Source organism: Python bivittatus, unplaced genomic scaffold, assembly GCF_059951505.1.
Source record: "Python bivittatus isolate LINGU-HERP-01145 unplaced genomic scaffold, Pbiv_v1 ctg000160_np1212, whole genome shotgun sequence".
Taxonomy (NCBI): Eukaryota; Metazoa; Chordata; class Lepidosauria; order Squamata; family Pythonidae; genus Python; species Python bivittatus.
In genome coordinates, this window is record NW_028277076.1 from 8,970,601 (window position 1) to 8,998,506 (window position 27,906).

Sequence of the window (27,906 nt, forward strand, 5' to 3'; positions counted from 1 at the left end):
ACAGCCCTGGTAGAGCTCACTGGTCAGGCCAAAGCTGGCTGGAGAAGGCAATCCTGAGTGCCAAGCCCTGAAGGGCCATATACGTCAAAACCCACATCTTAAATTGGACCCTGGCTGCCAATGCAGGCTCTTCTGTATTCTTGCCCTTAATAGAGTGAGGGCTCAGGACAAAATGGTTCCCCTCCCCTCAGTTCTTCAACTACAGTTAGTCCTCACTTAACAACCATTCGTTTAGTGGGCATTCAAAGTTACAATGGTGCTGAACAAAGGGTCTTACAATAAGTCCTCACACAACCGTCGCAGCACCCCTGCAGTAACATGATTGCAATCCGGGAGCTTGGCAACCAGCTTGTGCTTACAACAGTCCTGGGATCACATGATCACCACTGGCGACCTTTCCAGCTGGCTTCCGGCAAGCAAAGTCAATGGGGAACCACGTGATTTGCTTAACAACCACGTGATTCGCTTAATGGCTGAGGTGATTCACTTAGTGACTGCTGCAAAAAAAAGGTGGTAAAATCAAGTGCAACTCGCTTAACATCTGCCCTGTTTAACAATGAATTTTTTGGTTCCTATTGTGGGCATTAAGCGAGGACTACCTGTATGGAGCAAACCCAGAACTTAGTGAAGCCTCAACTGTCTCCCGCTGCCGCCACCACTGACCTTTTATTTCTTTCATCTGCAGGATGGTGATGAGCGCAGAGAAGATTTTGGCTTTGGTCTTCTCCATCATCTGCTGGTCAGCTTGAAGCACTCCATCCAGGATCTTCGTCAAGGAATTGATGATTTCATCCACAGAGCCCAACTTGCTGACAGCGGGGAGAAAAAGCAAAAAAGAGAAAGAAGCTCTTGAGAACCTGGTTAGAGCCTACAATGTATTTTTGATGGCTTCTCTTGTAGCTTCAGCCTCATGAGTCAGTCAGGAAATTGGGTTTTGGGGTGGAGAACAGCTGAGCCCCTTAGAATGGCTCCAAGCAGAAAAAGGTCCCAAATAACATCTACAGCAGTGTTTTTCAAAGTTGGCAACTTTAAGATGTATGGACTTCAACTCCCAGAATTCCCCAGCCGACTCTGGGATTTCAATTCCCAGAATTCGCCCTGGCTGGTCTGTGGCAACCTCTCCCAACTTGGTGCCCTTCAACTAGTAGTTATGTTTTCTCACAGTTTAGGAGACCTCCCATACAATTTCTGAAGGCCACCATATACCAACCTGAATAGTCCAACTTCCAGTATTTCCAGCAACAGCAATGCTGGCTGGGAATTCAAGGACTGAATTTCCCAAAATTCCTCACCCCTACAACTGCAGTTGAGCAACATCTGGTAGAGTTCCCCCTTCCTGACTGGCAGTAACGCTCTGGGATTTCACATGTTCTCAGCTCTACTCCAAAGTCTAGGGATCGAACTCAAAGTCTAGGGATCGAACCCATTCCATATGCAAAATGGGTGATCTCTGTCTAGAGAGCTCCATCTTTTCACCACAGACACCTACCTCCTCCACTGTCGCAGCAGAATTAACAGAAGGGTACACAGCATGGATCCCAGTTGCAGGCAGCACACGGAAGTGGGAACCAGCAGCTATGGAAAGATTTATTTTCAATGAATGTCCTTCAATATGAAATGATTATTTAATTTTTTATTTATTTAAATTATTTTATATATTTATTTTATATTTTTGATAATTTTATATATAATATATATTTATTATATTATATGATGTATTTATATTATAAATTATATATAAATTTATTTAAATTTATTGGCCGCCCAACTCCAGGACAAACTGAAACAGTCAAGACTTTAAATCACATAGTAATATGTAGAACAAACCTGCACTATAAATTAAAAAGAAAGAAGATGGAAAGAAAAAGAAGCAATAAGGTAATTGCTGAAGGGACAACAAATCTTGTAACTTGACTCAGCACAGAGGGTGCATCTCAAGGAACCGGGGCCAAAATTTTGGGGCTGCACTACTAGGAAAATCATGCTTAGGCAAAACAGTGATCTTTAAAACATATTTTTCCACTGATGGTGCTCCTTTGTTTTTAACCTCTCTATTCAAGGAACAGAGAAATGCGGAGCAGGATCTTGTACTCACTGTGGAGCAAGCAAAGACTCTAAATCCAAGGACATAATTGGAAAAAAATATGGGCAAAAACTAACTGCACCTTTCTTTTTACTGACTGCTGAGCTAAACCCTCAGAACTGATGTGCCTAAAAGACCTAACCATTCAAATAGCCTCTTATCTTCCATCTCTGCAAGACTGCCAACAAGAAAAAATGGATACGATGGTCAAAGTCAGATCTTTTGGATTTAAGAGATCCTTCCGATGGAGGAGCTACATTCGAAACCCTGCATGTCTGAACCACGACGGAAGATGAGGTTTCTAAAATGCAAACTCTTACCAAAGCCTTGGTACCATTCAGGACGTCCAGAAACAGCTGCTGAATCTCTGAGTCAGTCAAGTTCACGATGTCAGCCTGAGAAAATCAGTCTGTGATTTAAAACCGGTAAAAGCAATTGCCCTTTCTCTTGCGTATAATCCCAACATTAATTTATAGATACTAATACATGGAAGTCTGCCTGTGTGTAACGATCAGCCCCTCTGATGATAAATACCTGTATGATCATGGGTTTTTAAAGCAGTGTAGGCCAACAGTTTTTCCTCCCATTTCCGAGTGCTCAATTTAAAAGTCTTGAAATCCTCAGAGTAGGAGTAACATGTTTGTTTCTACACCCCCATTCCCTTTTTCCCATTTTTGTCACGTCTACTAGACTATGAGCCTTTCAATTATTAAGTATCAATAATTAGCATTAAGTAATATAAATATTTATTGAAAGAAGCAGAATCAAAATTAGATATCTTGTAGTGATCAGGAGCCCATCAGATAAGAAAATTTCTGCAGGGCATAGCCCAGGGAAGACAGATTCCAGCAAAGGAATTCAGTGAAAGACCTACGTGTATGGAGCATCCCAACCCTAGTAAGATTTATGCGCCACAAATCCATTTCATCCCATCCACACTGGTGGCCACCTACAGTCGCCCAGCACTGAATTCCCACTAGCGCTGCATGCAGAACTTTTGCTTAGCCTAAATCTCCTATCCATTTTTATGGTGTGACCTTAAAAAACAATCATAACTATTATTATTAAACAATGGGAGGAAACCATCTACCTACATGAAGATATAAATCTCCATATCACTTCACTGAAAATACTATATACTTCCTATAAAAATAAATAAATAAATAAAATATATAAAGTTCTAAGTAGTTAACACTACATCCTATACCCCCCCCCAAAAAAAAACTATCTTTCCAACAGAAGAGAATATCTGTAGCTCAGGGTTGAACTGTGGATTCTTTGGTGCTCTCTGAGCTTGGTTATTTTATTTATATGTTTATTAAATTTGTCACCGCCCATCTCGTTAAAAAACGACTCTTTGCTTTTTAATGAAACATCTGTTTGCTTGCAGACGTTTCATTACCCAACTAGGTAACATCATCAGTGCAAGAGAGGGTGGGGTTTGCTGCCTGTTTATATCTAGGAGCTATATGAAGCTACTGATAATAGTCAGGTAATAAAGCGTCTGCAAGCGAACAACCGAGCTCAGAGAGCACCAAGGACTACACAAAAGTATCTTTAATGGGCAAAACACTTCAGCTCCTCGCTCATTTTCCTTGGCCCTCCTTCAACAGTTTCTAGACTTAACAGTCGAATTCTCTGCATGATGTTCATGCTGGTCACTGACATGTTCCATGATCACTCTTAAGCCAGTACAACTAAACCCTTTTGAGATTTAATCCCTCTTTGGCCCTTCCCTTCAGCGTTTTAAGACAGGCAGCAAGAGACGCCGAACTTCTTACATGGCGGGTGGAAACAACCAGCAACATGCGCCATGCTGAGATCAACATCTGGTACTCGGTCATGGAGGCACAGCCGCTGCCCTCTGTCTCTGCCACGTGGAAAGCCAGGGACTTCACGTAGCCCGACCAGTAGGCAAAGCGCTTTTCCGTCGAAAACTTCTTGAGCGTGTCTTTCAGGGACTGGTCCAGAGATCCCCTACACCCCACAAGATCAGGATTAGAGGGCTTCCCCTTTAAAAACTATCAATATTACAAGCAGACGTGCTCCAACGATCTTATTGAGAATGAGAAATAAGATTCTAGACACAAATCGGCACCACAAGGAAGCTGAAAGGTAGCCTGGATATAAGATATGGTGAAGGTTCTAGCTTGGGTAGCTCAAAAGGGCTCTGAAAAAGCCTCTCTCAAGAATAGAGCCAACAAGGCGGTGCTGGGGACCAGGCCTCTGAAGTGGCTGCTGCACAGCTTTCTTCTCCTTGTGGGCCTGGTGTCCATCTCTGTTTGGAAACTGGATGCTGGTCCAGAAGGGCCACTGGCCTGAACCGGCAGTGGGACTTATTCTTATGGCAGGAAAGCCAGAGCAATACACTCTCATTCGAAGTCCGTGAGCAGCCACCACCAGCTCTCAAGCGCATTTTTTCTTCAAATTTAAGGGTGGGAACGGCAGCCACTCTTTAAGCCGTTCTTAAATTCCCAAAGTTCATTCCAAAGAGTTCCAGGGAGCCCTGAAAAGCAAACTGCTCCCATCTCACCCTTAAAATTTCCCAACCCACTTCCCAAATTCATCCCCAGGCAGCTCCCTGTGGCCTTCCAGAAGGATGGGAGGCAGAGGTGCAACTCCCAAGCCTTCAGATGTTACCCACCCCAAATGCAAAACATGCATGTTTTCCTTCTCCATTCGAGCGCAAATTCCATCATTTTAGATCCTGGCTTGTTTGCACTCAAGCACCTCCGAGATCAGGCCTCCCGGGGGACGATTCTTATTTCTCAGGAGAAACATCTGATCTCCGAGAGACAGGTTAGGAAAACGAGCGAGAAGTTTGTTCTCAATCCTCCGTTCTCAGTTATAACTTCTAAAAGGGCCAGCGGGCTCCCTCGTGGGCTGGATCCCTTCTTCTCGAAAAGTCTCTGAATGTTACTTACTTGACCACAGAGTAAATCTCCAGACAAATTATTTTCATTATCAAGGCACAGGTGTCCAAGACACTGAGCTGTGAACACAGAAAGGAGCATTATCATTTCGCTGCTGGTGTCGATTAAACAGAGAGCTGAAACTTCCCAACAATTCGGGAATTCTTTACCACCTTTTTCTTCTTTCCATCAAGGCCCAGATGCAAAGGAAACCACATGGCCAAAGTTGCCAAGGGGCTACTTTGTCTCATCCCGTGGGGCAGGAATCATACCGAGAGAATTATAAAATTCTGAATCGGCGTCAGTGCCGATGGGCTTTTTCACAAGCAGGGTTTTCTGAAGTTTAGTCAAGTTCTATGCCAGATTTAGTTCATAATTGTGCATTTGAAACAAATTATTATTATTTGCAGGCAAAACACATGCATTATATGGCATTCATGTGGATGTCTGCATCACTGTCCTGTGTGAAAACAGGCTGCTTTCTAAAACGATGCTTGCCCGTTTCAGCTTCTGGAAAGCATATATTAGAGCAGTGTTTCTCAACCTTGGCAACTTTCAGATGTGTGGACTTCAACTCCCAGAATTCCCCAGCCAGCATGGCTGGCTGGGGAATTCTGGGGGTTGAAGTCCACATGTCTTAAAGTTGCCAAGGTTGGGAAATACTGAATTAGATTTTGTAAAAGGTTGCTTATCTAACCAAGAATGCCTTTTTTAGCCATAAAACCTGTCTATGGCTCTACCCAATTCATGACTGGATGTCTATTTTAGAAGCTTCTGCTCACCTTTTCTGCAATTGAACGTTGCAACCCTATTGACCTGCACAAAAGAAAGTGAGCTTCATTTTCCCGGGGGATTCCTTACCTCAGACGTTTCAGAGGGCGGAGGAAGAGTTCCAAACAATGGGTTGGTTAAGTTTCTCCAAAACTTTGGCCTAGAAACACACAAAATGCGAGTCTCTGTTTTTATTCTTGCAAATTCCAACCGTAACAGGGACCAAGGGCATGTCTAGAGAGCATCCTGTTTCTCAACCAGGGCAAGCCTTAAGCAGCAGCATATGGAAATGCATCAGCCCTCTTTCTTGCCTCTCAGCAACTGGAATTCAAAGGCAGACTGCCTCTATTTGTGGAGGTTCTACTTAACGATCAAGGTCAAATGAACAACCCCCCCACAAATCCCATTAAAACCATCCTGCAATCATCCACTCGTTTCTTAGCAAAACTCCATCACTTAACACAATTCCATCAACCCATTTGGATTCGTTTTGCTACCAGAATCAGCTTCTGTTACAACTGAGAATTAATTTCCAGGGATGCACAATACTGAAATGTTTCTGATTTCTCAGAAGGCATGTTTTCAAATTAAATCTCCCCTTGACTATGGTTTGAAGGAATTGTTGAGCATGCATTGGCTGAAAACTATGTGTTGAATTCGTTCAACACACTTGGAGGACGTTGGGTTGAAAAGGAGCAGCCTGAAAGGTGAACCACGCACATTTTAAAACACAGAGATCCTGCCTCTGAACCACGAGGATCCTACATGCCTAAAAGCCACACTTCTCCTAACTGCAGCGCGGTGGCCTTTTATGGGCAGAACTGGAGGCCAAAGGGGAAAACAAGGAGGTTTCCACACGTGCAGAGCCCCACCTCCGGAAGCCTGGAGAAACAACACCAATCAAGCTGCTTTTACACAATAAGAAGGTGCTCCAGAAGTACTGAACTTCTGTACTTCTCCTTCAACCCTGAGCTACATATATTCCCTTCTGTTAGTACTGAACTTGCGCAAGGGCGGCAGGTTCCCCCGCAACGGAGAATGAACAAGGAGGATGCTGGTGGTGGGGCAGGATGTGGCCGTTTCAAAGGGAGGATGTGGCCAGTTAAAACCCCAGCAAGGTGATTTCTGCTGGGGAGTGAAGATATTGCCAAGTTGGGATCTCACCAAGCCCTTTGGCAAGGCCCTGAAGACTTGGCTCTGCGGTCAAGCCTGGGGCCCCAGGTGTGGGATGGAGTCCGTTTCCTGCCAATGTTGAATGTTGATTGCTGTTTTATAATTTCCTGGCTCCTATGGATTTTATGCTTTTTTATGTTTTTATCATTTTAGTAATATTTATCATTTTTATCATTTTAAAGAGCCAGTTTGGGATAGTGGTGAAGGTATCAGGCTAGAAACCAGGAGACCCTGAGTTCTAGTCCCACCTTAGGCACAAAGCCAACTGGGTGACCTTGGGCCAGTCACTCTCTCAGAACCCTAGGAAGGACGTATGGCAAACCATTTCTTGCCAAGAAAACTGTAGGGACTCGTCCATCAGTCTCCGAGAATCGGACACGATTGAACAATTTTTTTAAAAAAAATAATCTTAAGGTTGTAAGCCGCCCAGAGTTATATATTGGAGATGGGCGGCCATATAAATCTAATTAATTAATTAATTAAGGGCCCCACAAACCTCCCCTGATGAGGCCACTACAGAAAACGCTCCTGAGCCACAGCCACGTTTTCTGGGATATAAAAGCAGAAGCCTCCAAGAGCAACTTAACAGCTGAACACAGAACAGACCCTTTAAGACAGTGTTTCTCAACCTGGGCAACTTACAGATGTGTGGACTTCAACTCCCAGAATTCCCCAGCAAAGCTTAAAACACTGCTTTAAGAAAAGCAAAAGAATAGGAGCCAATGTTCCCTATTACTACATGCCCCACTCAAAAAAACAAACAACAACCCTGGATGGTTTCACAACAAAAACAGCCGTTATGTAAAAGTAACTCATTTTTCTCAAAACAAAACCTAAAAAGGTTTTCATTACGCATTGGCACTATTGCCTGAAATGAAGGGCTGCCTCCATTCATTTACAAAGAGTGGTGACCAAAAAAAAAAAAACCATTTCCAGTTTCTTCTGGGGACTTTCAAAAACTTCCTACTTGCCAACAGGCCAGAATTCCCCTGCCCCCACCCCCAAGTTCCTCCTGCTTTGTCAATGGGGCTCCATTAACTGGAGTAACCTGTACATGCGGCAACTTATTTTTCCGCCCTCTTCACAGGTTGTTCACTCACTTGGTCCGGAGAACTAGCATGGCGCTGTCTCGGCGGTCCTGCCACAGGGCGTGGAGGAAAGCAATGGTGGCTCGCTGCAGAAGGGGGGGGCACCAGTACCGCTCCTGTTGCTTGGAGTCAATCAGCTCCAGGACCACGTGGAGGCAGCTCCATTCCCCCAAGCTGAATTCCTAAAAGAGAAGGGGTGGGGGGAGAACACATCAAGGTCTGGATTTAGGCCACAAAAACTGAAGCGACAGCAGAGTCCAGCACTTGACCACACAGGTTTCAGTTTAGGAACAGAGAAGGAAAAGGGAACGTCCATGTTTGGAAGGAATATTTGCAGTGACAGACGATGACAGGCATGTAATTTTAGTGTACCTTTGTCTTTTCCATGTAAGCATAAGTGCTCAACTAAGAGAGACAGTCCATTAAGATGTTTCCAGCAATCTCCCTAGTTTTTAATAAGTCTGATTCACCCGCTTTGTTTTTTCACACATTCACAGAGCCCTGAAAGAATGCACAACACAGCTGGCAGAGGAATTATTCCAAGATGAAGCGCTAGGAAGGTTCTATCAAGAACTGGTTGCTGGAATAACACAAGGATTTTCAAGCTGTGGAAGTCTCAGAATGCCTGATCAAGGGGCAAAGCTCCAGCGACAGAAAATTGGCTGCAATAGCATGAAATTTTGTTTTGGTCTCTTACGCCACCCCCTCAAGTTCTGCAGAACACAGCTTGAAAAACCCTGGGCTAACCATTTACAGCTGCTCCTGTCTTTCAAAAGAAGGGTCTGGATCGACCTTTACCTTGGAGCCATCGCTCCCATCTTTCACTTCTAGATTAAGAAATAATTCGATGAGCCCCGGCTGGGTTTCCACTGCAACCGTGAGGAAATCGAGAATCATGACTTTAATGCGCATGTCCTCGATTTTGCTTTGCAGACGGGTCAGGAAGGCATCGCGGATGGCTGAGGCATCGCTGCCAAGACAGGCGTAGACAGACATTGGAGCCACCTAAGGGGGAAATGGAGGAAAGATGGGGAAGGAAGGCCAGAGCCACCGCGTACGATGCGCCCCCCCCACTGTGGGAAGTGCACACTTCCCCACAAAGTTTGTCACGGGGTCCACTCTAGTGGAATCTAAGCCTCTTGGCTCGTGAAACCAGTGGTCTCTGCGTCTTTCTGACCATCACTTTGATGGGGTTTGCAGTCTAGTAGTGCAATCAGAGGTACGCATTTTAAGTTTCTACCAAGAGACACCCCACCACCCACCCAACTTAATTTGGCAGGGGAAAACCTAGAAATCACTGGAAAGCCTGCTCCCTAACTTGGTGGGGCGAGGTTCGAGGAAAGCAACGAAGGGTGTCCCCAGAAGAAGACGAGCCTTACGGTCGCCAGCCGCTTCAGGAGCTGGATGGCTAGACGGGGCAAGGCTGGGTCGTGTTTGTGGTAGATGTACTTGGCCAAGACAGCGATCAGGTTGTTCCGGTGGGCCCCTGGTCAAGAGTGCAGAGAATCACAGAGAGTTGAAGAGCCCAGTTTAAAATCCGCACGTAAAGAAATCAAGGGTTTATCAAGTCAACACGCAATCTGTTTTCTGCCCAGGACGGGCAGGATCTAAATGCATTCGCTCGGTCAGCTGAAATGCACGTTCTGCGAGTCAAGCGCGGCTGGTTGGCGCAGAAGGTAACGATGCCATTCCTCAAAGGGCAGCAGGAGAGGACTTACCGTGCTGAGTCAGAGCATGTTCCAGAGGTGACACTACACTGGATGGTGGCTTTAACCGGATGACGTTATTGGTGACCGAGAATGCCAGTTTCACCGTCTGGATCAGCAGCTGGCCTGGAGATTCACCATCGCTGGGTTGCCAGGAAGAAGAACCACATTAAAATCCATGCTATTTCTGCTCTTCACTACACCAGAACATGAAAACCAGTGCTATGTCCCCCATAAAGAGAGACACACATGAAGTCACAACGCCTACAGAAACACAAATAATAGAAAATATGTGTAGCCCGGGGTTGGCATGTTGCTGGACTTATTGGATTTTGTGTTGCAAATGTTCTGTTCCCATACTGGGTAACATCATCAGTGTAGAAGAAACTCACTTTGCCACCTTTCCTACACTGATGTCACCTAGGATGGTCATGAAACATTTGGATCCTCCAAATCTGGCCCAGAGAACTCTAGCAACACAGCCCACAACTGACTCAATTCTCACTGTAGATCTAGCAAATCTTGGTTTCTTCTGGCTTCTGGCTTCCGAGTTTCCGCTGCCTCCTATCTCCCTTTCTGTCAGTAACGGAGAGCCTTTTCTACTGTCTCCTTCTACAGATGTTTTTCAGTCTCCACTCAACCTGCTGGAGGGCTTAGTCCCAGCAAGGTGAACAGCTCTCATTAACCCACAGAAACTAAGCAACAAGCTGATTTTTTCCCCTCACAGATGGAAATGTTAGATGCTAAACATGGTAACTTGCCCTTACCTGCAGGACTGGCTGGCCATCACCATATCAATGGTGTCCACCCCAATGCCCATGATGCTGATGACCGCCTGGCCTGCTTCAGTATTGGCCAGGCTGAAGATGCAAAGGGACTGGAGGCTCGGGGCACTGCTGAAAAGCAAGAACAGAAACCTCAACTTTCTACAGGAGAGACTTCTGGATGAGCGTCAATCTAACATTAGGAATTCAGAGATGCTTGCTTTATTGTGGCCATGAGGACTAGAAGTTCAGCATCAAGGTGAGAATGGAATGTGAATTTATTTGGCAGGGAGGCAGGAGGAACAAAGGTGCAGACTCGGTGGCTGAGGGATTATGAGACCCAAAACTAACACATCCAGGACACAGAGTTGCCAAACAACCTGACCATACCTGCTATGAGGATCCATTTCAGGATACAAATTCAAAATTGCATGGATCAGCTGTAGGATAAGATATCCTGAAAAAAGGGGAAAAGGTGCACCACTTTCAGAAGGGAGGCAGAATTTAACAAGCCGGCTTATTGTGAGGTTTTGCTCCTATGGGAATGCTTCCTAGCTCACTTTCATAACAGTTAGAGATCCACGGCTAAGTTACGAATAGGCAATTTTCCAGGAGCCATTTTGTGAGAGTGCCCACAACACACTGTCAAAATTCCAAATGGGTTTACTAGCCCCCAAAGCATGGCGATTCCTGACGGGAGGGAACCTTCCTACAGAGTCAGCTCAGCTGTCCGCCTAGATGGCCTGGACCCCCATCTTCAGAGCTTTCCACACTTGAGACCCTCAGAGGAAAACCATGAAGACCAAGGAAGGCTCCAGGGAATACCAGAGGCTAAACTTCAATCCCTTTGGGGAAGTCCTGCTTACCAATTTTTTCTCTCACTCCATGGGAGTTATAGCGCCACTTGTGATAATTTGGCAGCATTTCCTTCAGGACGAATACGATGCATGGCACCAGACCGTGGCTCTGGGTGCTGCCAAGCTGCCCCTGAAGAAAACAGCCAGAACAGTGAATAGGAAACTCCATCCCCCAGTAACACAGGCAAAACGTAAGTGGCCAAAACTCAAGTATTTCTTGCAGCATGGCATAAAAAGGCAACACATGCCTTCCCCCTCAAAGCACATACCCGGACTAGCGTCATGACTAAATTCAGGAAGGAGATTGTCACGCCATATTCGCCTTGGGGCTGCTCAATGCCCATCAGCAAGTTCCCATAGCCTCCGGCATTCATTCCCTCTGCACTGGGGAGAAAGAGAGGAAAGAGTTTGCAGGAGGAATTACTCTCAGAAACCTCCCCAAAAGTTCATTTAAAACCAGAGACCGGCACCCAGCATCACTGAAATACAGATGGTTTGTTTCAGTACCGGAGGCAGCAAAGCTAACCTAAAAAAAAAAGGATGCATCCCCTCTATAGAGGATAAGGCAAGATTAGAGTATACATGCAACTGGATACAGCAGCAAAGTAGTTAGTTGGATATAGCAGCACAAGCACATCAGGTGTTTAGTGAGGTAATTAGGGTGGCATTACACGGTAATGAAGGCAGGACTACAAAGACAAGGGGGACAATTGAGAAAACAAAGTGTTTCATCAACTGGTTTCTTTCTAGAGAGTTACTGTTAAACTGCCCTTGGTTCTCACCTCCTGGTAATTTCTCCTGGTTTTATTAAAATTCCCTGGCCTCTAAATGTTTTTATCATTGAGTTGAGTGACACTTTAGTATCTCTGGGAAAGTGTAAATGTATTTGGGGAAGGGGGTGATATACTTTCCTAACTTAACACTGTATTTTCTCCTTCAAGTTGAAAAACAAGAGAGGACTAGGAAGAGCACAGCACAGCCCAAGGCATAAAAACACACAAAACGGATGGATACACAATCAAGACATTGTGGGTTCAGCTGCAGCTCAGACTAGGGTAGTGCCACACCGAAAGGTCCAGGTAAAGACTTCCAAAGAGTCCACCCCATGTCCTCTCCATGACTATGGATTTTACCTCCAGGCATGAAAATGTGGAAGGCTGAAAAGTTGGGGAATAAACACTGACCATCTTGGAATAAAGTGCTCTCTAATGCTATTATTCAATCCAGTGAATATCAGACCCCCAGAATCCAAGGAAGTCTCTCTGTCCTACTATCTATGACCTTTTAGTTCAAGGACAAGCAATACAGACGCTCCTTCAAATTATAATGAACCTAACTCCTGTCCACAGCCAGCATGGCTAATGATGGAAGATACCAGGATGTATCAAGGCACCCAAAGATGTGTACACCACGACTTTAATTGCAGAATTTGAGCACAGAGTAAGAAACTTTATCAAACCAAAAACTGTTCCTCTCCATTTTGCACACAGGAAGAAAGGGATGGTGTGGGGACAAACCTATAAAACAGCCTTCCCAAAGGCATGCTGAAGAGACTTGAAAGCCCCTGATGGGGGAACTGTACAGGAAGCCAATAAACGTGAATACAAAAATAGCTGTTTTGCCAAAATGCACCAGAATGATACCTGATCATGTGACCCATATTAGAAACCGGATTTGCCACAAATGGTAAAAAGCCAGTATGATGAAGGTCAGTCCAGACCTGAGAAGAAAGGTCAGAAATGCACATTTATATCTTTGCATCAGCCAAGTGGCACCAACAGAACTGAAATTATCGACAGCCCCCTTACCTTGGCAGGCATCCGGGCAGCCAGCACCGTTAAGCATTTGACACAAGAGGCAATAATATCAACCGGGGGAGAAATCACAGTAGTTAACCTGGAAAAAAAACCTTGATCTCAGAGCAAAACAGCTAAAGGCAAAACAGTCTAGCCCAAACAGAACCTCAGATACAGTCACAGGCGCCCATCAGAAGGCAAAATTCCCAAGGTCTTACCTTTGCAGCAGCATGTAGATCCGCGATGTAATTGGCAGAAGGCAATCTGCGATCGACACATCGGTGCTGATGACTTTGTGAACTAGATCAATGATGGGCTTAACCCTCTGACAATGCTGGATGACATCTGGGAAAGACAGGAGTTCAAGGTAGAAACAGCTCTTTTCTGCAATAAAACCAGGCCCCTTAAAAGCAAAATGCAAAACCCAAAAGAAAGAAGTAAAAAAAGGACCATCCATATCCTGACAGTGCTTTTAAATTTTAAAATAATATTTCTATTAAACAAACACATCATACAGGTAGTCCTCGCTTAACAATCTTCCTTTAATGATCATTCGTTTAACAACAGTCCAGACTTATGACAGCCTTGGGAAAAGTGCTTTACAACCCCCATGGTCATGTGTTCGCGATTTGCTACCTTTTTTACAACTGTCGTTAAGCGAATCACTGCAGTTGTTAAGGGAAATGCATGGTCATTAAGCAAATTGTGGTTGTTAAGTGAATTCTGGCAAAAAAAGTCCATTGGGGAAGCTGAATACACTTAATGACATGATTCACTTAAAGATCATATGATTCACTTAATGACCATGCATTTCCCTTGATGACCGCAGTGATTCGCTTAACAACCGTCGTAAAAAAGGTAATAAAATCAGCTCCGATTTGCTTAAAAACCAAATCGCTTAGCGACCTAAGTTCTGATCCCTATTGTGATCAAAATAGCAATGACTACCTGTATTTTATAAACAGAAATATTTATAAAGTATAGAAATATTTATAAAGTACAGGTGAAGCAAATGACATGGGACAAATGAAAATGTAGGCTATACTCAATTTGCTAATCTGGAAATTATTAAAGCTTCTTCTGTTTTTGAAAATATATAATGATTTTACATGGTGCCAAAAAAAAAAAGAAAGAAAAGAAAAATGTGGAGGTAAAGCAAAATAGCAACTGATTCTCTGGCCACTTGGTCAGGCTTTGCCCAGTCTGATACATAAATTGGAAGGTTTGCAGCTAAAGAGTCAAGGACCTCGTTCTGATCAGATACTTCTATTGTAGATGCTACAAAAGTCCTTAACAGGAAAGACAACCAGCCACTACAAAGTCCAGGGTTCAAGTCCTACATAGAGCTCATAAGGCTCAATTTGTACGTCTCTTTCCATCCCTGTGTTGTAATGGTCACTCATTTTTGGTCTTTTATCTTCCACCCAAACGTGCTAGTCTCCAGCTCTAGAATCCCAAAGCCCATTAATAGCCCCCTCTCATCAGCTCCCCAGATTTCTGGAGACTCACCAGCCGTGGACACCACATGCAACAGCATCTCAATCTCACACGTGAAGAGCGTCCAACTGCTATAGGAATACTCCCATCGTACCAAATAAGCCCGGTCGTCCAGCATCACCTGACCAATCGTTCCCTGAGGGATCCTAAGGTTGGTTTGTCCCATCCCTGAAAAGAAAAAAAGCAAAATAAAACCAGACTTTTTAGATATATAGAATATCTCAACAGAACTGGTCCTTAGCAAGACCCTGCAATCTGTTGGCAAGACAACAGATGTCCAGTTGGTTAGTTTCGGAAGCCCTCATTTGGCCAGGCAGTGAAGTAAACACATGTGTTTGAGGGAAGGGCAGAGGGTCCCAACCCATCTCTTACCGAGGGGATAGAGCAATTTGGGTGTCTGCCTCCTCCACAGGGTCCCATCTTCGTGAGAGATTACATCTGCTGGTTTGTGCTTATAAAGCTCAATGTAGAACGACATCTTGTCCAGAAAGGTGTAAACCTTTAAAGAGAGGGAGAGAGAGAAGATGGGCTGATAAAGAAAAGCAGGTGGAAAGGAACCAAGAGATGAACTTGGGGAAGACATGAGCGAGCTGTTAAAGAGGGGTTTGCAGAAAAATATTACACAGTGAGATGGGGCAAGGGTGAGAAAGAAAGTCAACACAACCCCTCCTTGATTTTGTTTAGTATAAGATGGGACAGGGAGGGACTTGGACAGGCTTTCAAAATTCTGTTATTCTACTTTAGTACAATAAAGAGCATTCCTGGAATCCATGCTGTGTCTGTTTCTTGACCTGGCCTACTATGAACTTGACACACCTACGTAAAGCTTGTTTCTAAATCAGACTCCTTCCACCACTATCACCGAGGGATCTCAAATTCTGTGAATGCAAGGACTCACCCTAGCCCGAATTTCTGAGTGGCAGAGACTTAAAAAGGTCTTCTCAAAGTCCTAAAGTACCCCCTGATAGCAACATATTGATTTCTCTCCCTCTGAGTCCCCTACGAACCTTTTTTGCCGTAGACTTGTCTGAAACGAGCGCAGTGAGTAACTGAAGAAGAGGGGAGAGGAGGTGTGGAAACATGCCACATACGCTATCCAAAATAATGCCCAGACCTGCTGTCGGTTCCTGGGAAGAGATACAGAAAACAGAAGTTATCAAAAAGAGACTCTGACTTAGGGCAACACAATTTCACACTAGCTTTGCTGCATATAGATTCTCCTGCAAGAAAGATCATTCTGCATACAACACGAAGAGAGCTGTGTTAGTCTAGGATAGCCAAAATCAGGGGGAGTCTGGTAGCCCCCTTTCACACTAACAAAATAACATAACAAGGTATAAGCTTTTGTGAGTGATGTGAGAGATGTGCCTAAGCCATCATCTGACAGCAATGCTCAGAGCATTTCAATCTCCCAAGACGTTCTGTTGCAGACATTAAATTAACCATCTTTGAAAAAAAAAAGAACGAAATTTTACCAGCACAACCAAGCAAGAGATTGCTGGACTCACATACATCAAAAGGCTTCCAGCTGCCTCTGAAAGTCTCAATAAGCACAATATATTATTAACACATCACAACTGCTAACTGAGAAGATATTTGTAATCTGTCTCAAATGTAATCTGCTTCTGCATCACCGCCCTGTTTTCCCCTCCCTTGCATCCCACCTCATCCCAGTTCAAAACCTATGCCAGTCCAGTCACTCCACCGCATCTGATGAAGTGAGCTACAACTCACAACAGCTCATGCCCTTTAATAACTTGTTAATTGGAAAAGGTGCTACCAGGCTCCTATTTTTTCCACATTATTCTAGTACAAGAGTAATTCTTTTTTTTTTTAAGTGTCACAGATGATATTAACCTTTGAGGATGAATTTTTCCTTAAGCAAGCATACAAGTAGAAAAACAAAACCTTACATGCTTGCATGTGTATTTTCATGTATTTTCTTATTTTTTCATTTTTTCATTTAGAAAAAGTACAAAATGGGGAAATGGATATGATAGTGTTTATTATGGTGGGAGATTTTTGCCCCCCATTTCACCCAAAGTTTCCCATGCTAAAAAACAACCTTTCTCAACCTTTTTACCCTGGAGGAACCTTTTAAATCATTTTCAGGCCTCAGAGAACCCCTGCACAAAAATGGCAAAAAATACAAAAACTCATTCACTTCTTTTACAATCCATGTTTTACAACATTTAAAACAGCAGCAAAGCAGCAGGCCAGCAGTTGAGTCACGGTAAGTACAAATTCCCACAACTGCAAACATCAGCATTGTGCAGTGTGCAAAGTTAAAAAAAATATTTTTTTCAATCACATTCCCTCATGGAATCACAGCTGAGAACGGCTGGTATAGAAAATGGATTTGTTTCCAACAGAGGTGCACATCTGAAACCCTGCAGATTTGGAAGCACCCTTTAATGACAAAGGTTTAACTGAGGGGATAAAAATAGGAACGAAGAGGACCAAATACCACATTTACTGGATTTACTTGTGTGTCTATCAATTTGCACATGGCTCAATACAGTTTGACAAATCACTCATGGATTTATTTACTTGTGTGTCTATCAATTTGCACGTAGCTCAATATATTTTGACAAAAATGTCAGGGTAAGAGTGAAAAAACATGGAAAGCCTTTTAGAAGAGCAACTGGGATTTTCCAAGGTCAAAAGGCAAACCAAGAGAATTTCACAGCCTGAGCAATGGAAATAACCTGACCTAACTGCAGGTTGTGATCGCTACCCATTCTAGGGTAGCAAGCCCAGCCTGCGAGAGGAAAAGGAAGAGGACAGCCAGCTTTGTATTTTTATCATCCTGAATATGATGATCTTTAAAAAGAAGACAATCAAAGGAAACACGGGTGAAATGTCACTTCCAGAGCAAACTCACAGTTTTCCAGAACAGTGGAGGAATGCTTGAAGCTGCCAAAACTTCACATGCTGTATCAATTATGTCCTTTAGAAAATAAACGGGGGGGGGGAGGAGGGAGGGAGAGAAAAACTCATATGTCACATTGTATCTGGCCCCCTTGACATGAAAACCCTAAAAAGATTTAAACTCATTTCATAAGAAACTATAATTAATGGATACAGAATACTTTGCATTAATATAACTACAGTTCTGTGTAGAAAAGCCAGGGCCAAATTTGATTTCAAACTGTGACAGATTTCTAAAGGTACTCCATGTTTCAAGGAGCGACTGCATTTACAATGCATTTTATTACACATTATATTTCTATAACGCTTATGCTCAGAAACGAACTCTACTTTAGTTGAAAAACCGGTCAACACAGAAAACAGAATGAGAGAGAAATACTAAGCAAATTCACAAGCCGCTCCCAAAAAAGATGTAAAGATCAAATGGAATCCATGTTCTCTGCAAAAACTGGCTTAAAACACTCACGGCTAAAACAGAAGAAGGGGAAGCCTAATTTATGAAAATATGAATAGCCTGAAGGAAGTGGGTAGAACGCCGTCCTTCTCTCTAGTATGCTGAAATGGCTGAAATGAATGGGAAATAGATTCAGAAGAGCAAGAAAAAACTTTGCCTGACCCAGAGCTAATTAACAGAACTGGTTGCTGGAAGAAATGCCAGGTGGCTTTACAAGAAAGTGGCCACGGTTTTAAAAAGATAGGAATGCTGCCCTTTGGGGCTGAAGATCTTAAGCCCTTGACTCTTACCTGCTGATTGCCCAGCGTGTGCAGCTCCAGAGAAGTCAGGGCAAAGGAGAGTAGGCCGTAAATGCACATGCAGGCGGTGCTGGAAATACACTGCAAACCAAGAGAATTTCACAGCCTGAGCAATGGAAATAACCTGACCTAACTGCGGGTTGTGATCGCTACCCATTCTAGGGTAGCAAGCCCAGCCTGCGAGAGGAAAAGGAAGAGGACAGCCAGCTTTGTATTTTTATCATCCTGAATATAAAGTGGCCAAAAAGCCCTATATAAAATGCAAATCCAAGAACAGCAAGATGGGTTTTGCATGACTTCTAGGTCATCATAGGCTAGCAAAGCTAACCACTTCATTATCAAGACATCACAAAACAGGATTAATTACACCACAAGTGATGACGTCTTGCAGCTGATATTCACTATTGGAAACATACTCTTTCAGGCAGACTAATCCAAATGAAACTTCCCCTTCTCTCTTTAAATATTTAGCACAAGAAGAATTGTATAACCGCTTGTGCATTTGTTCCTGAGTAGACAGAGTTTTGCTGCCGAGGCCCTATGTGTTAACACTGTTTTACTTGTTTAGGGGAGGCGTGGCAGTTGTAAACTGTGGTAATAAGTTTCCTAAATTCAGTGGAGCACAGGCACACTCAGAACTGAAATAAAAATGACACTGATAAGGAGAGACAAGGCCTATTCACAAAAATCAGCCTTTGTACTTCTCTCCATCAACAGAGATATATCATCCTCCAGCAAGAACTGGCATGGATTCAACAACTATTATATATGTACAATTTTACGTGTGTACGTAGGAAAGAGATCTCTATACGTTATATATTACGGGACTTTTAGCCTAAAGGTTTCCTACTTTACATTGTGATTTTACAAACTGACTACAGGATAGCAGAGTATTACAGGTAGTCCTCATTTAGCGACTGTTCGTAGTTACGACGGGGATGAAAAAGTAACTTTGTGACCAATCCTCACATTTACACTCTTTGCTGGACAGTAAAGCAAAGCTGAAGTAAGATCATAAACACAGTCATGGTTTCACTTAACAACTACTTCACTTAACAACCAAGTTGCCGGTCTCAGTTGTGGTCTCTAAATGAGGACTACCTCATTGTTTTTATTCTGGATTTGTAATGTGTTTAGTTACAGACATATACATTTACAAGCATTACATTTCTTTTCTTCATTAGAAAATCAATGGACTAAACCTAGCAAATGCTTAATGCATTTCTTTTCCTTGTGTGAGAAAATGTGAAATTGTGGTGGTGTGATCTGGAGAGAACTCCAGGGTAAAAAATGGGGACTGGGGGCCTCTCAACCCTTGAGCTATTAAATATTATGAAAGACATTTCTCCTGGGCTGAAGAAACTGTTCAGCCAAGCACAGTCAAGACTCACATTTCCTTCACTACTTATGGCCTGGAGCAGCTTCGTCAAATACTGAAACACGTTCATCTGAATTGCAGTGCTTCCCATTCGCCTGATCACACTGGTTGACCCATCAGTGCTCAACGTGTGGCGGAGTAAGGCCCAGGCCAAGAGGATAGGGGCATGATGGGGAACATCCCCAAGAGTTAGCAGCAGGCGATCCATTTCCTGTTTGGAATAAATGGATGACATGTTAAACATTCAAGCATCCTCTCCCACCATTTCTTAATCTGGATTTTAAGTGTTTATAATGAGAAAGGGAAGGGAAAAAGAATACACATAAACAATCAAGAGATAGAAGATGAACCTGTTGGTAGCTTAGATTATAAACGGCAACTCGGCTGGGAAGCTGGGAAGAAGCATTTCTAATCAAGGAGATTCCGCCTTAATTAACTCACTATAAATGAGGATGGGAAAGGCCTCTTCCAGTTTCCAAGATTCTGCATTTACAGCCAGGCTGGCATTAAAGAAAGCTTCCTAAAATCTGTGTATTTCTACACCTTCCCCAGCTAAGGAGGGCTTGACAGCTACATAACATTTGTCTGTGGACAGACATCTCTGAATCTAACCGTGGGGTCATAACAAGGATTAGCTACTGCAAGCTGGAGCAGGGGTGGAAGATGGCTAACTCTCAGACCGGCTCCATTAATTGCCTGATGCTGAGGAGGAACCTCAAGAACTAGGGCCCTGGACTAGCAAGACCATTCACAGACACCATGAGGTATCATCTGCTCTGCTCTCCACTGTGAGAAATGCCTCTGGAAATCCAAGAAAATTCCATTCCTCTGTAAAGACCTCAGCTGTTGATTTCATCTAACAAGGACAAAATTGAACACTGTAATAAAACCATCACACTGCCCAGAGCCAGTTTGGTGTAGTGGTGAAGGTGCTGGCCTAGAAACCAGGAGACCGTGAGTTCTAGGCCTCCCGTAGGCATGAAAGACCGCTGGGTGACTTTGGGCCAGTCACTCTTTCTCAGCCCAGCCCCACCTCACTGGGTTGTTGTAAGGAAAATAGGAGGCAGAAGCATTAGGTATGTTCACCGCCTTGAGTTATACTGTATAATATAATAGTAATAATAATAATCTTTCCAGGAATTCTGCTTTAATAATCAGGAAACAGGTTGATTTATTTTTGCTACTAATGTTTTCTTGAAAGTTTCTGCCTGGAGTGGTAAAAATAAATACGGAGTGACCACAGATTTGCTAGAGATTTACCTGGCGGACCTGACCATTGCCAGCAAATTTATGTTCCTCTTTCCTGTCGTCCAACAAGCGTTCGTGCAAAGAATCGATTTCTGTGCCTTCCACTAGAATTAAAGCACTGAAATACCTGTAAAGTATGTTTGCGGGAGAAACACAAAACACAAAAATATCAGAACTGAATGAAAATTTCCCCCCTCAGACAAATGCTTGCTTGGTTCTTGTTTTTAAATACAAAGAAACTGAAGAGTTTAAGTCCTAAGAATGCTATAATTTGTGACCCACAAACAGAACATAATTCACTAACTGGAGAGAATTTTTCTCTATCAAGGGCTGCACAATTGATGTATGTAGTCACTTAGTGAAGAAAAAAACAGTTGTGACATTATGCTATGAAGGGAGGCAAGCCTGTAATCAACAAATTTTGGGGAAAACAGATATAATTGTTTACTAAATTCTGAGGTTTAAGTAAGTAAATCTCAGGTTTAATTCTGATATTTGCAGATGGAAAAGGAAGCAGAATGGAAAAGGATCTCTTTCTAAGAGCCTGTTTCTCTGTTACAACAGACATCAGCGGATTAACATTCTGAAACAGATTCAGTATAATTAGAAGTCACGGTCAACTCGAGATTCTCACAAATGTATACAGGTAGTCATTGCGTAATGACTGCCCTGTTTAGCAACCATTCAAAATTACAACAGCACTGAAAAAGTAACTTTACTCCCACCCTTACAACCAGTGCAGTGTCCCCAAAGTCATGTGATCCAGATTCAGCTGCTTTGCAACTGACGGGTGTTTATAACCATCACAGCATCCTGGGGTTACATGGTCACCATTTGTGTGCTTCACAACCGGCTTCTGACAAGTAGAGTCAACGGAAAAACTGGCAGGAGGTTGCAAATCGCAGTCACACAATGTCTTGCTTAATGACCGCAAGTGATTCGCTTAATGACCGCAGTGGAAGTGAGGTTATAAGTCCATCGCAGTCACTTAGCAATGGAGTTGCCAGTCCCAACTGTGGTTGTTAAGCGAGGACTACCTGTAGTTGTACTTTTTTCATGCACCCAAACAATACGTGAATCAGCTCTTGTGAACCAATTCATCCAGCAGGATCTGTGGTATGTAACAGTTGACACGGCCAAGCGCATGGCACTCACCCAATCCGATCAACCAGGTGATCCATACTTTCGTCAACCAGGTGCCTGTTGGTCTGCCGAGAACCAAACCCCTGCTCTTTGAACATCTTGGCAAAAGTCAGCAGTTCCTCAGGGGTCATCTCAAAATAGGCGTAGTAAAGGAAGATGATTTCCAGCAACATTGATTGTTCACGGAGGCACTGCACGAACCAGCGGGAGACTTGCCGCTCCGTCTGTGTAAAAAGCAGAAGCCTCAGGCTGTTACATGCATCAGTGACCCAGGAGAAAAGGAGAGGCATCATTGGAAGAGACTTGAGCCTTGGTGGAAAGAGCAGAGGACCGCAATGTTAAGCACACTTACATTCATCTCTTTTAATGGGCTGAGTTAGGCACACCTAACTTGGCACACTAGCTTGCTAAAGTTCTTCAGGGATAAAATGATAGTGTGTTTTGCCGTGCAAGAATAACTCTGCCCCTAGTATTCCAAAAGGTTTGCCCACAGGTAGATGCACAGAGGATTTCAGACAAAGGGTCTGATGGGACATTAAACAATACTGCATCTCCTTTTGAGCATTTAAATGATAGCTACACCTACTGATAGATAAAGAAATGGAGGGGGGGAAACTCCTGATTTCTCCCAGATTTTTTAAAAAAGGGGTATTGCAAATAATGTATTATTTCACATTTATATCCCATCTTTGAGCTTTCTTAAACAGACAATGCAGCACACTAATTTGGACAGTAAGTTTTATTCAACAGAAATAAAAACGTGATCCTGCTACAACCCATATATTTTTCACTGTAAAACTAGAAATGCACTGCACAAATTATAAAAGGAAGGTATCACTGAAAAAAAATACCATTAGACTTCCATGTGTCTCCCACGTAGGCGCTTCTGCTTTATACAGCTCTTCAAACTGTTTCCGGTAATTAGGAACCAGTTCCTTATCCAATTTTTCCATACACTGCGAATACGGGACCTTCATAGCAAAACCAGTTTCATAAAATTACAGACTGTTTCATATATTTGGTGCTTGTATGTCACCTTTCAACAGTGTTCTCAGTGATTTATTATAACAGAATATCAAAATGATTAAAATATACTTATAAAATACCAAATATTACAAAAAATGACAGAGCATTACCCAAGAGATTAAAAAAAAATAGGATTAAGGTGAAAACAGGGGAAACTGGGGAAAGAAAAATATCTTTCTCTGGCTGTAGAATGGCTGACTGTAAGTAAGGTGAGACTATGGAAATCTGACCTTCAAATCAGAGACATGCAACATTTCTGGGCAAACATCACAATTCCAAGATTATTATTTATTAAATTTATATGTTGCCTGACCTCCAGTGACTCTGAGGTGGACCAGGACAAATCCTCTTTATGTTCTCTTAAAATATTGTAATTTCATCCCTTTTGAAGATTCCTGTATGTTTCTGGGAATGCCAACAACTCTGGTGGTTCAGATTATAGACTTTTACCAGCAGTCCTCGTTTAGCGACCACAATTGGGACCAGCAACTCAGTCGTTAAGCGAAGTGGTTGCTAAGTGAAACTGTGACGGTGCTTACGATCTGACTTCAGCTTTCCTTGGCTTTACAGACCTGCGAAGGTCATAAATGCAAGGATTGGTTGTAAAGTTACTTTTTCATCACTGTCTTAATTGCAGTCACTAAACAAGGCAGTCGCTAAATGAGGACTACCTGTCTTTAATTGCATTCAGTGTATGCTTATGGAAGAACCAAGAAAGGAAGTCAACACATACCATGTAAGGGTGCCTCTCATCCTGGAAATAGGTGAGGATGTGGAGAACACACCGAAGAATACAAAACCGTTCCTCATAGTAGTAATCAGCAATCTGTGAAGACATATTGTTTTCTTTATCATGGCAACTGTCTTTGCATTTTCAGATCCACTTCCCCACTGCTCGCTGCCTTCCCAGGTTCCCATCTCCATGGACTTTTGATTAACAAGTATTTCACTTGCCAAATGCTTTGATTTTTCACCCCCCTGGCATGTTATTTGTAAACAGTGTTTCTCACTGTCATTCATCCTAATATTACTTTTTATTTCCATATGTTGTTGTTTATTGTTCTTTGTGAACAATAAACAACATATTTTGTTGTTGTTGGCTTTCTGTGAAATTTTTTAATGGAAAAGTGGGATAAAAATATTGTCCAAAAATAATTACAAAAAGTCACTCAGGACAAACCAGGAGCCAACTGCAAGATCCCACAATCGACCATGGGACGAATGCAGGTAGGTATCACATACAGGTATCACATCAAAACATGGCGAAGCTTAACTATTGTCAGAGTCTGCACACTCAATCCCAAAGTTCAGTAAATCCTCTGGAGTCCAAAGAGTTCCATCACAGATTTCTTTATTCAGGAGAAGCGTACAGCACCATAGTTTGTTGAGTCTGCCTCAACATAGCAAAGCCTTGTCTTTTTAAGCCCAACTTCCCCCCCTTCTAGGGTTCTATTCCCGCTTTCAGCTCTTCGTGCCTTGCTCCAGTTCTCACACCTCCTGGCCTTGGATGTCTGGCTCAAGATAGAGATAACGGCACCTGGCTTCCTCCTTCCCCCCCTTTATGGCAGGTCAAGCAAACGGTTAGAATAACATTCCCAGCATTACACTATTGATCTATGATTAGCAATTAAAGCAAAAGTATAATTAGTAATTAAAGCATATTAAAACAATTGAAGAATCTGGTTTGCGTAGATCCTGACAACTATGGTGAGACGTCAATATGAGTAAGTCACGCTAATGCAATTAAGCAGCAAGAGAATCATAAGCTGGTATGACGTGAATTTGCACCGAATCAGGCAGTCACATCTTAGATTGACAAAAGCTACTGTTCCAGCACAATTACAAAGCCAAGGGGATAGAAATGGTGCACTGCAACCCCTTTTCTAGATCCATTTGAAATTTTCCCAGGCTGTAAGTCATTCCACGATAAAACCACCACATGACAGCACTGGTAATGATCAGAGAGGCATGTTCCAGATGTTGCCGCCTCCTCCACAAGTCCCCAACTGTTTACCAACTGGGGCAATGGTAGCTATAGGGGACCCAACCTACAGGGAAGGATCTTCAACTGTCTGGAGAGGCTCACTGGTTTGCTGCTGCTATCTGAAGCATGAACCCACTGATCTGAAGCAGAGTAGCTGAGGGGAAGCCCCAAAGGTTGCTAAAGGAGACTGCCACCATACAAAGAATACATACAACCACCCTTTTCCAGTCTCTTCTGCTGCAAGGAGTCAACTCCCCACCCCCACCCCGCAACACCCTTAATAAAAGACTTGATACAGAAGCAGTGGAGATGGGAGCAGGGCTCACGGCATGATGTACAGGAGACTCACCTTCAGTAACAGAGTTTGGCTCTGCCTCTCATCTTGCAGCACAGTCTAGAAACAAAAAGGAATGCAAGAAATCAATCTGAAATCAGTGTGGCCTGAACAGAGACATATACAAGGTAGAAAGGTATGCTCCTGTCTAAATTTTAGCTATGATCATCAAGGAATGCACAGCATGTATACCTTTATTTAAGCCTTTTCAGGTCAAAAAAATGTACTGATGAAGAGCTCCAGGAAATGCCCTACAGGGCTGATATCCAAGAGGCAGAATGACATTTCAATCAAATCAAAGTCAAATCAAGTTTCAGCAACACTGTGGCATGAATTAGAGGCTGTTCCTCTATTTATCAGATCCACCAATCAGCTTGTATCCACAGCAAAGCAGTCGCAGACACCAACTCCACCCCATTATGCTACAGGGGTCAAGATTAATGTAAAATCCTGTGATTTCTCCCACTTCAAAATCCCATCTTAAAAACGAATATGACTCACTGCCAAACTCGTAGGAATGGAATTCTAGAAGTACACAAACTGATAAACTTCACAGGATATCAGAATCCAAATGGACCCTATTTATACATTTTTAACTTGCAACAGGACCGTAATCAGGTTGAAAATGCACTCCCATTTCTCAAACAAGGGAGTTTGCATGCCTGCCATCTTCTTCCTAGCCACCATCGCTTGTTCAGTTTCTCCTTCCTTCCTATCTTTGTTCTGCCCACGAATATTAGTATTTGTACTTATGGCTAGCACTTCTGGGGCAGGCCTTACCCCCGAGTGGAAAGGCACGCTTGTGACATCACAGTGAGAACTCAACATATCAAGTCCATGCGCAACCATGCTTGTCAACAGAACTTCTGGAAAAGACAGACTGGGTGCTGTTACCCACCTTTAATGAATCTCTAGTCCCTCTATAATCCTCTTGAAGATAACACTGTAAGAGCTGCACACTTTGATCTTCATCCAAACCCTGGAGTGGCAGAGACACATTTGGCTACGTTACATGCTTTTTCGGTGAGGGGGAAAGGACAAGGGAGAACAGAACAGTGCCATTTCCGAGTTCTGCAAAGTATCCCAATTAAACTTCAAACGTCACAAACCTCGCTTGAAGAATAAGGCTGGGGAAAACCAGCTTCTCCCCAATTCTGATACTTTCTCCCACCCTCATCCTGACACACGCAGAGCAAGAAGCAAAGCGACTTGTAACTATTTCTTACCAAAAACTTGCTGACTCTGAGGCCCAGTTCCTTCAATGAAGCAGGCACATTTTTATCAGCTTTCACTATTTCTGCTGAATTTGAACTACAAATAAGAAATAATTGTTTTATTTAATTTGCTTGGAACAAAGTTCATCTTGTTCTGACACATATACAATTCCTCTTTTATTAAGAGAAACTTCACAATTAGAATCCAATTTTCAGTTACAGCCAGACATTGTTACCACTCCATAAGCCGAGGACAAAAGCGCTAATTCTCCAGTATTTCCTTTCTAGCAAGGTATTTCATGATATATTATCTCTTGAACACTGTATTAAGGTATATGATAATTAGGATGTGTGAATAAATATAAAATTAGTCCATGTCAATGTTGTGAATGTTGCTAAAATTTCAGTCTAGATGAATTTCTGAAAAGGAGAAAGGACACTTCTGCCATTTATGACAAGAAAAGCCCACTGATTCCCTAAGCTTTCCCTACTTTAAGCACTGCATGGGATACCCAGCATCTGGTTACTGTACCTAGGTGGCTTGTAGTAACAAAGTCCTTCCAGCAGCCTCTGCCAGTGTTTATTCAACTCTTCTGCAATCTGGGCCTAAATCAGAACAAAAGGATGGTAGATAGAGAGATATCCCTAGGCTGCAAATTTCAAAATATTTGCTTAGTTTTGCAAAGCAGGACAGAAGTAACCAAGGAGCAGTACTGTACAATTTACAGGTTAAGAAAGGAGCAACTTTTTTGCTTGGCCTGCAGAGGAAAGGGAAAGGAGAAGGTGGACAGGGTCGGTTTCTAATCACAAGCAGAACAAAGATTCTTTTAAAGAGAGTGGGAAGGAAGCAGAATGATTTACCCCACATCACAGAGTCCTGCCCATTCCAGCTAATCATTCAGTAGCTACCAAGAATGCCCAAAGAAGACACAGGAAGAGATCAGTATCAACATTTTAAGGATGATAAAATGCCACACAAAACCAGGCTACTGAGGTTTCAAAGAAAATAGCCTACTTACCGGTTCCCTCAAAGCTGATCTTCCCAAAACAATGGTCCACAGTTCTCTGCTGCTCCTTAGAATAAAAGGCATGCGTTACTTAAAGGATTTTTTAAAAGCCCACAGGCTTGTTTCTCTCTGTGCAGTCTTACCAAACTGTTTTCAGAGCAAAGTAACAATCTCCTTCGAGCACCATATTTATTTATTTCCATATTTATTTCCATATTTATTTACTAATGCCTCTGAGTCC

At 43.0% G+C, this 27,906-nt stretch overlaps 1 protein-coding gene across 3 annotated transcripts in view; it reads right to left on the reverse strand.

The window, feature by feature from the left end:
* Positions 1–27,906, reverse strand: part of NUP188 (nucleoporin 188) — a 39,112-nt gene that overhangs the window by 8,850 nt on the left and 2,356 nt on the right. The window contains exons 2-33 of one of the 3 annotated variants that reach the window (XM_088147131.1): positions 27,678–27,732; positions 27,191–27,264; positions 26,671–26,755; positions 26,343–26,423; positions 25,460–25,504; positions 23,860–23,952; positions 22,952–23,071; positions 22,113–22,324; positions 20,970–21,084; positions 19,723–19,920; positions 18,323–18,412; positions 17,532–17,597; positions 15,655–15,774; positions 15,020–15,146; positions 14,660–14,815; positions 13,369–13,495; positions 13,163–13,250; positions 12,998–13,074; positions 11,624–11,738; positions 11,364–11,484; positions 10,888–10,954; positions 10,501–10,626; positions 9,746–9,876; positions 9,407–9,513; positions 8,826–9,032; positions 8,040–8,209; positions 5,857–5,926; positions 5,008–5,075; positions 3,865–4,060; positions 2,404–2,478; positions 1,490–1,575; positions 664–809 (exon numbers count right to left, since the gene is read on the reverse strand). In XM_088147131.1, coding sequence (XP_088003257.1) covers positions 664–809; positions 1,490–1,575; positions 2,404–2,478; positions 3,865–4,060; positions 5,008–5,075; positions 5,857–5,926; positions 8,040–8,209; positions 8,826–9,032; positions 9,407–9,513; positions 9,746–9,876; positions 10,501–10,626; positions 10,888–10,954; positions 11,364–11,484; positions 11,624–11,738; positions 12,998–13,074; positions 13,163–13,250; positions 13,369–13,495; positions 14,660–14,815; positions 15,020–15,146; positions 15,655–15,774; positions 17,532–17,597; positions 18,323–18,412; positions 19,723–19,920; positions 20,970–21,084; positions 22,113–22,324; positions 22,952–23,071; positions 23,860–23,952; positions 25,460–25,504; positions 26,343–26,423; positions 26,671–26,755; positions 27,191–27,264; positions 27,678–27,732 — 3,614 coding nt within the window. Of the gene's footprint in view, positions 1–663; positions 810–1,489; positions 1,576–2,403; positions 2,479–3,864; positions 4,061–5,007; positions 5,076–5,856; positions 5,927–8,039; positions 8,210–8,825; positions 9,033–9,406; positions 9,514–9,745; positions 9,877–10,500; positions 10,630–10,887; positions 10,955–11,363; positions 11,485–11,623; positions 11,739–12,997; positions 13,075–13,162; positions 13,251–13,368; positions 13,496–14,659; positions 14,816–15,019; positions 15,147–15,654; positions 15,775–17,531; positions 17,598–18,322; positions 18,413–19,722; positions 19,921–20,969; positions 21,085–22,112; positions 22,325–22,951; positions 23,072–23,439; positions 23,649–23,859; positions 23,953–25,459; positions 25,505–26,342; positions 26,424–26,670; positions 26,756–27,190; positions 27,265–27,677; positions 27,733–27,906 lie in introns of those variants that run through there. The other 2 variants (XM_088147130.1, XM_088147132.1) reach the window with 2 other exon arrangements.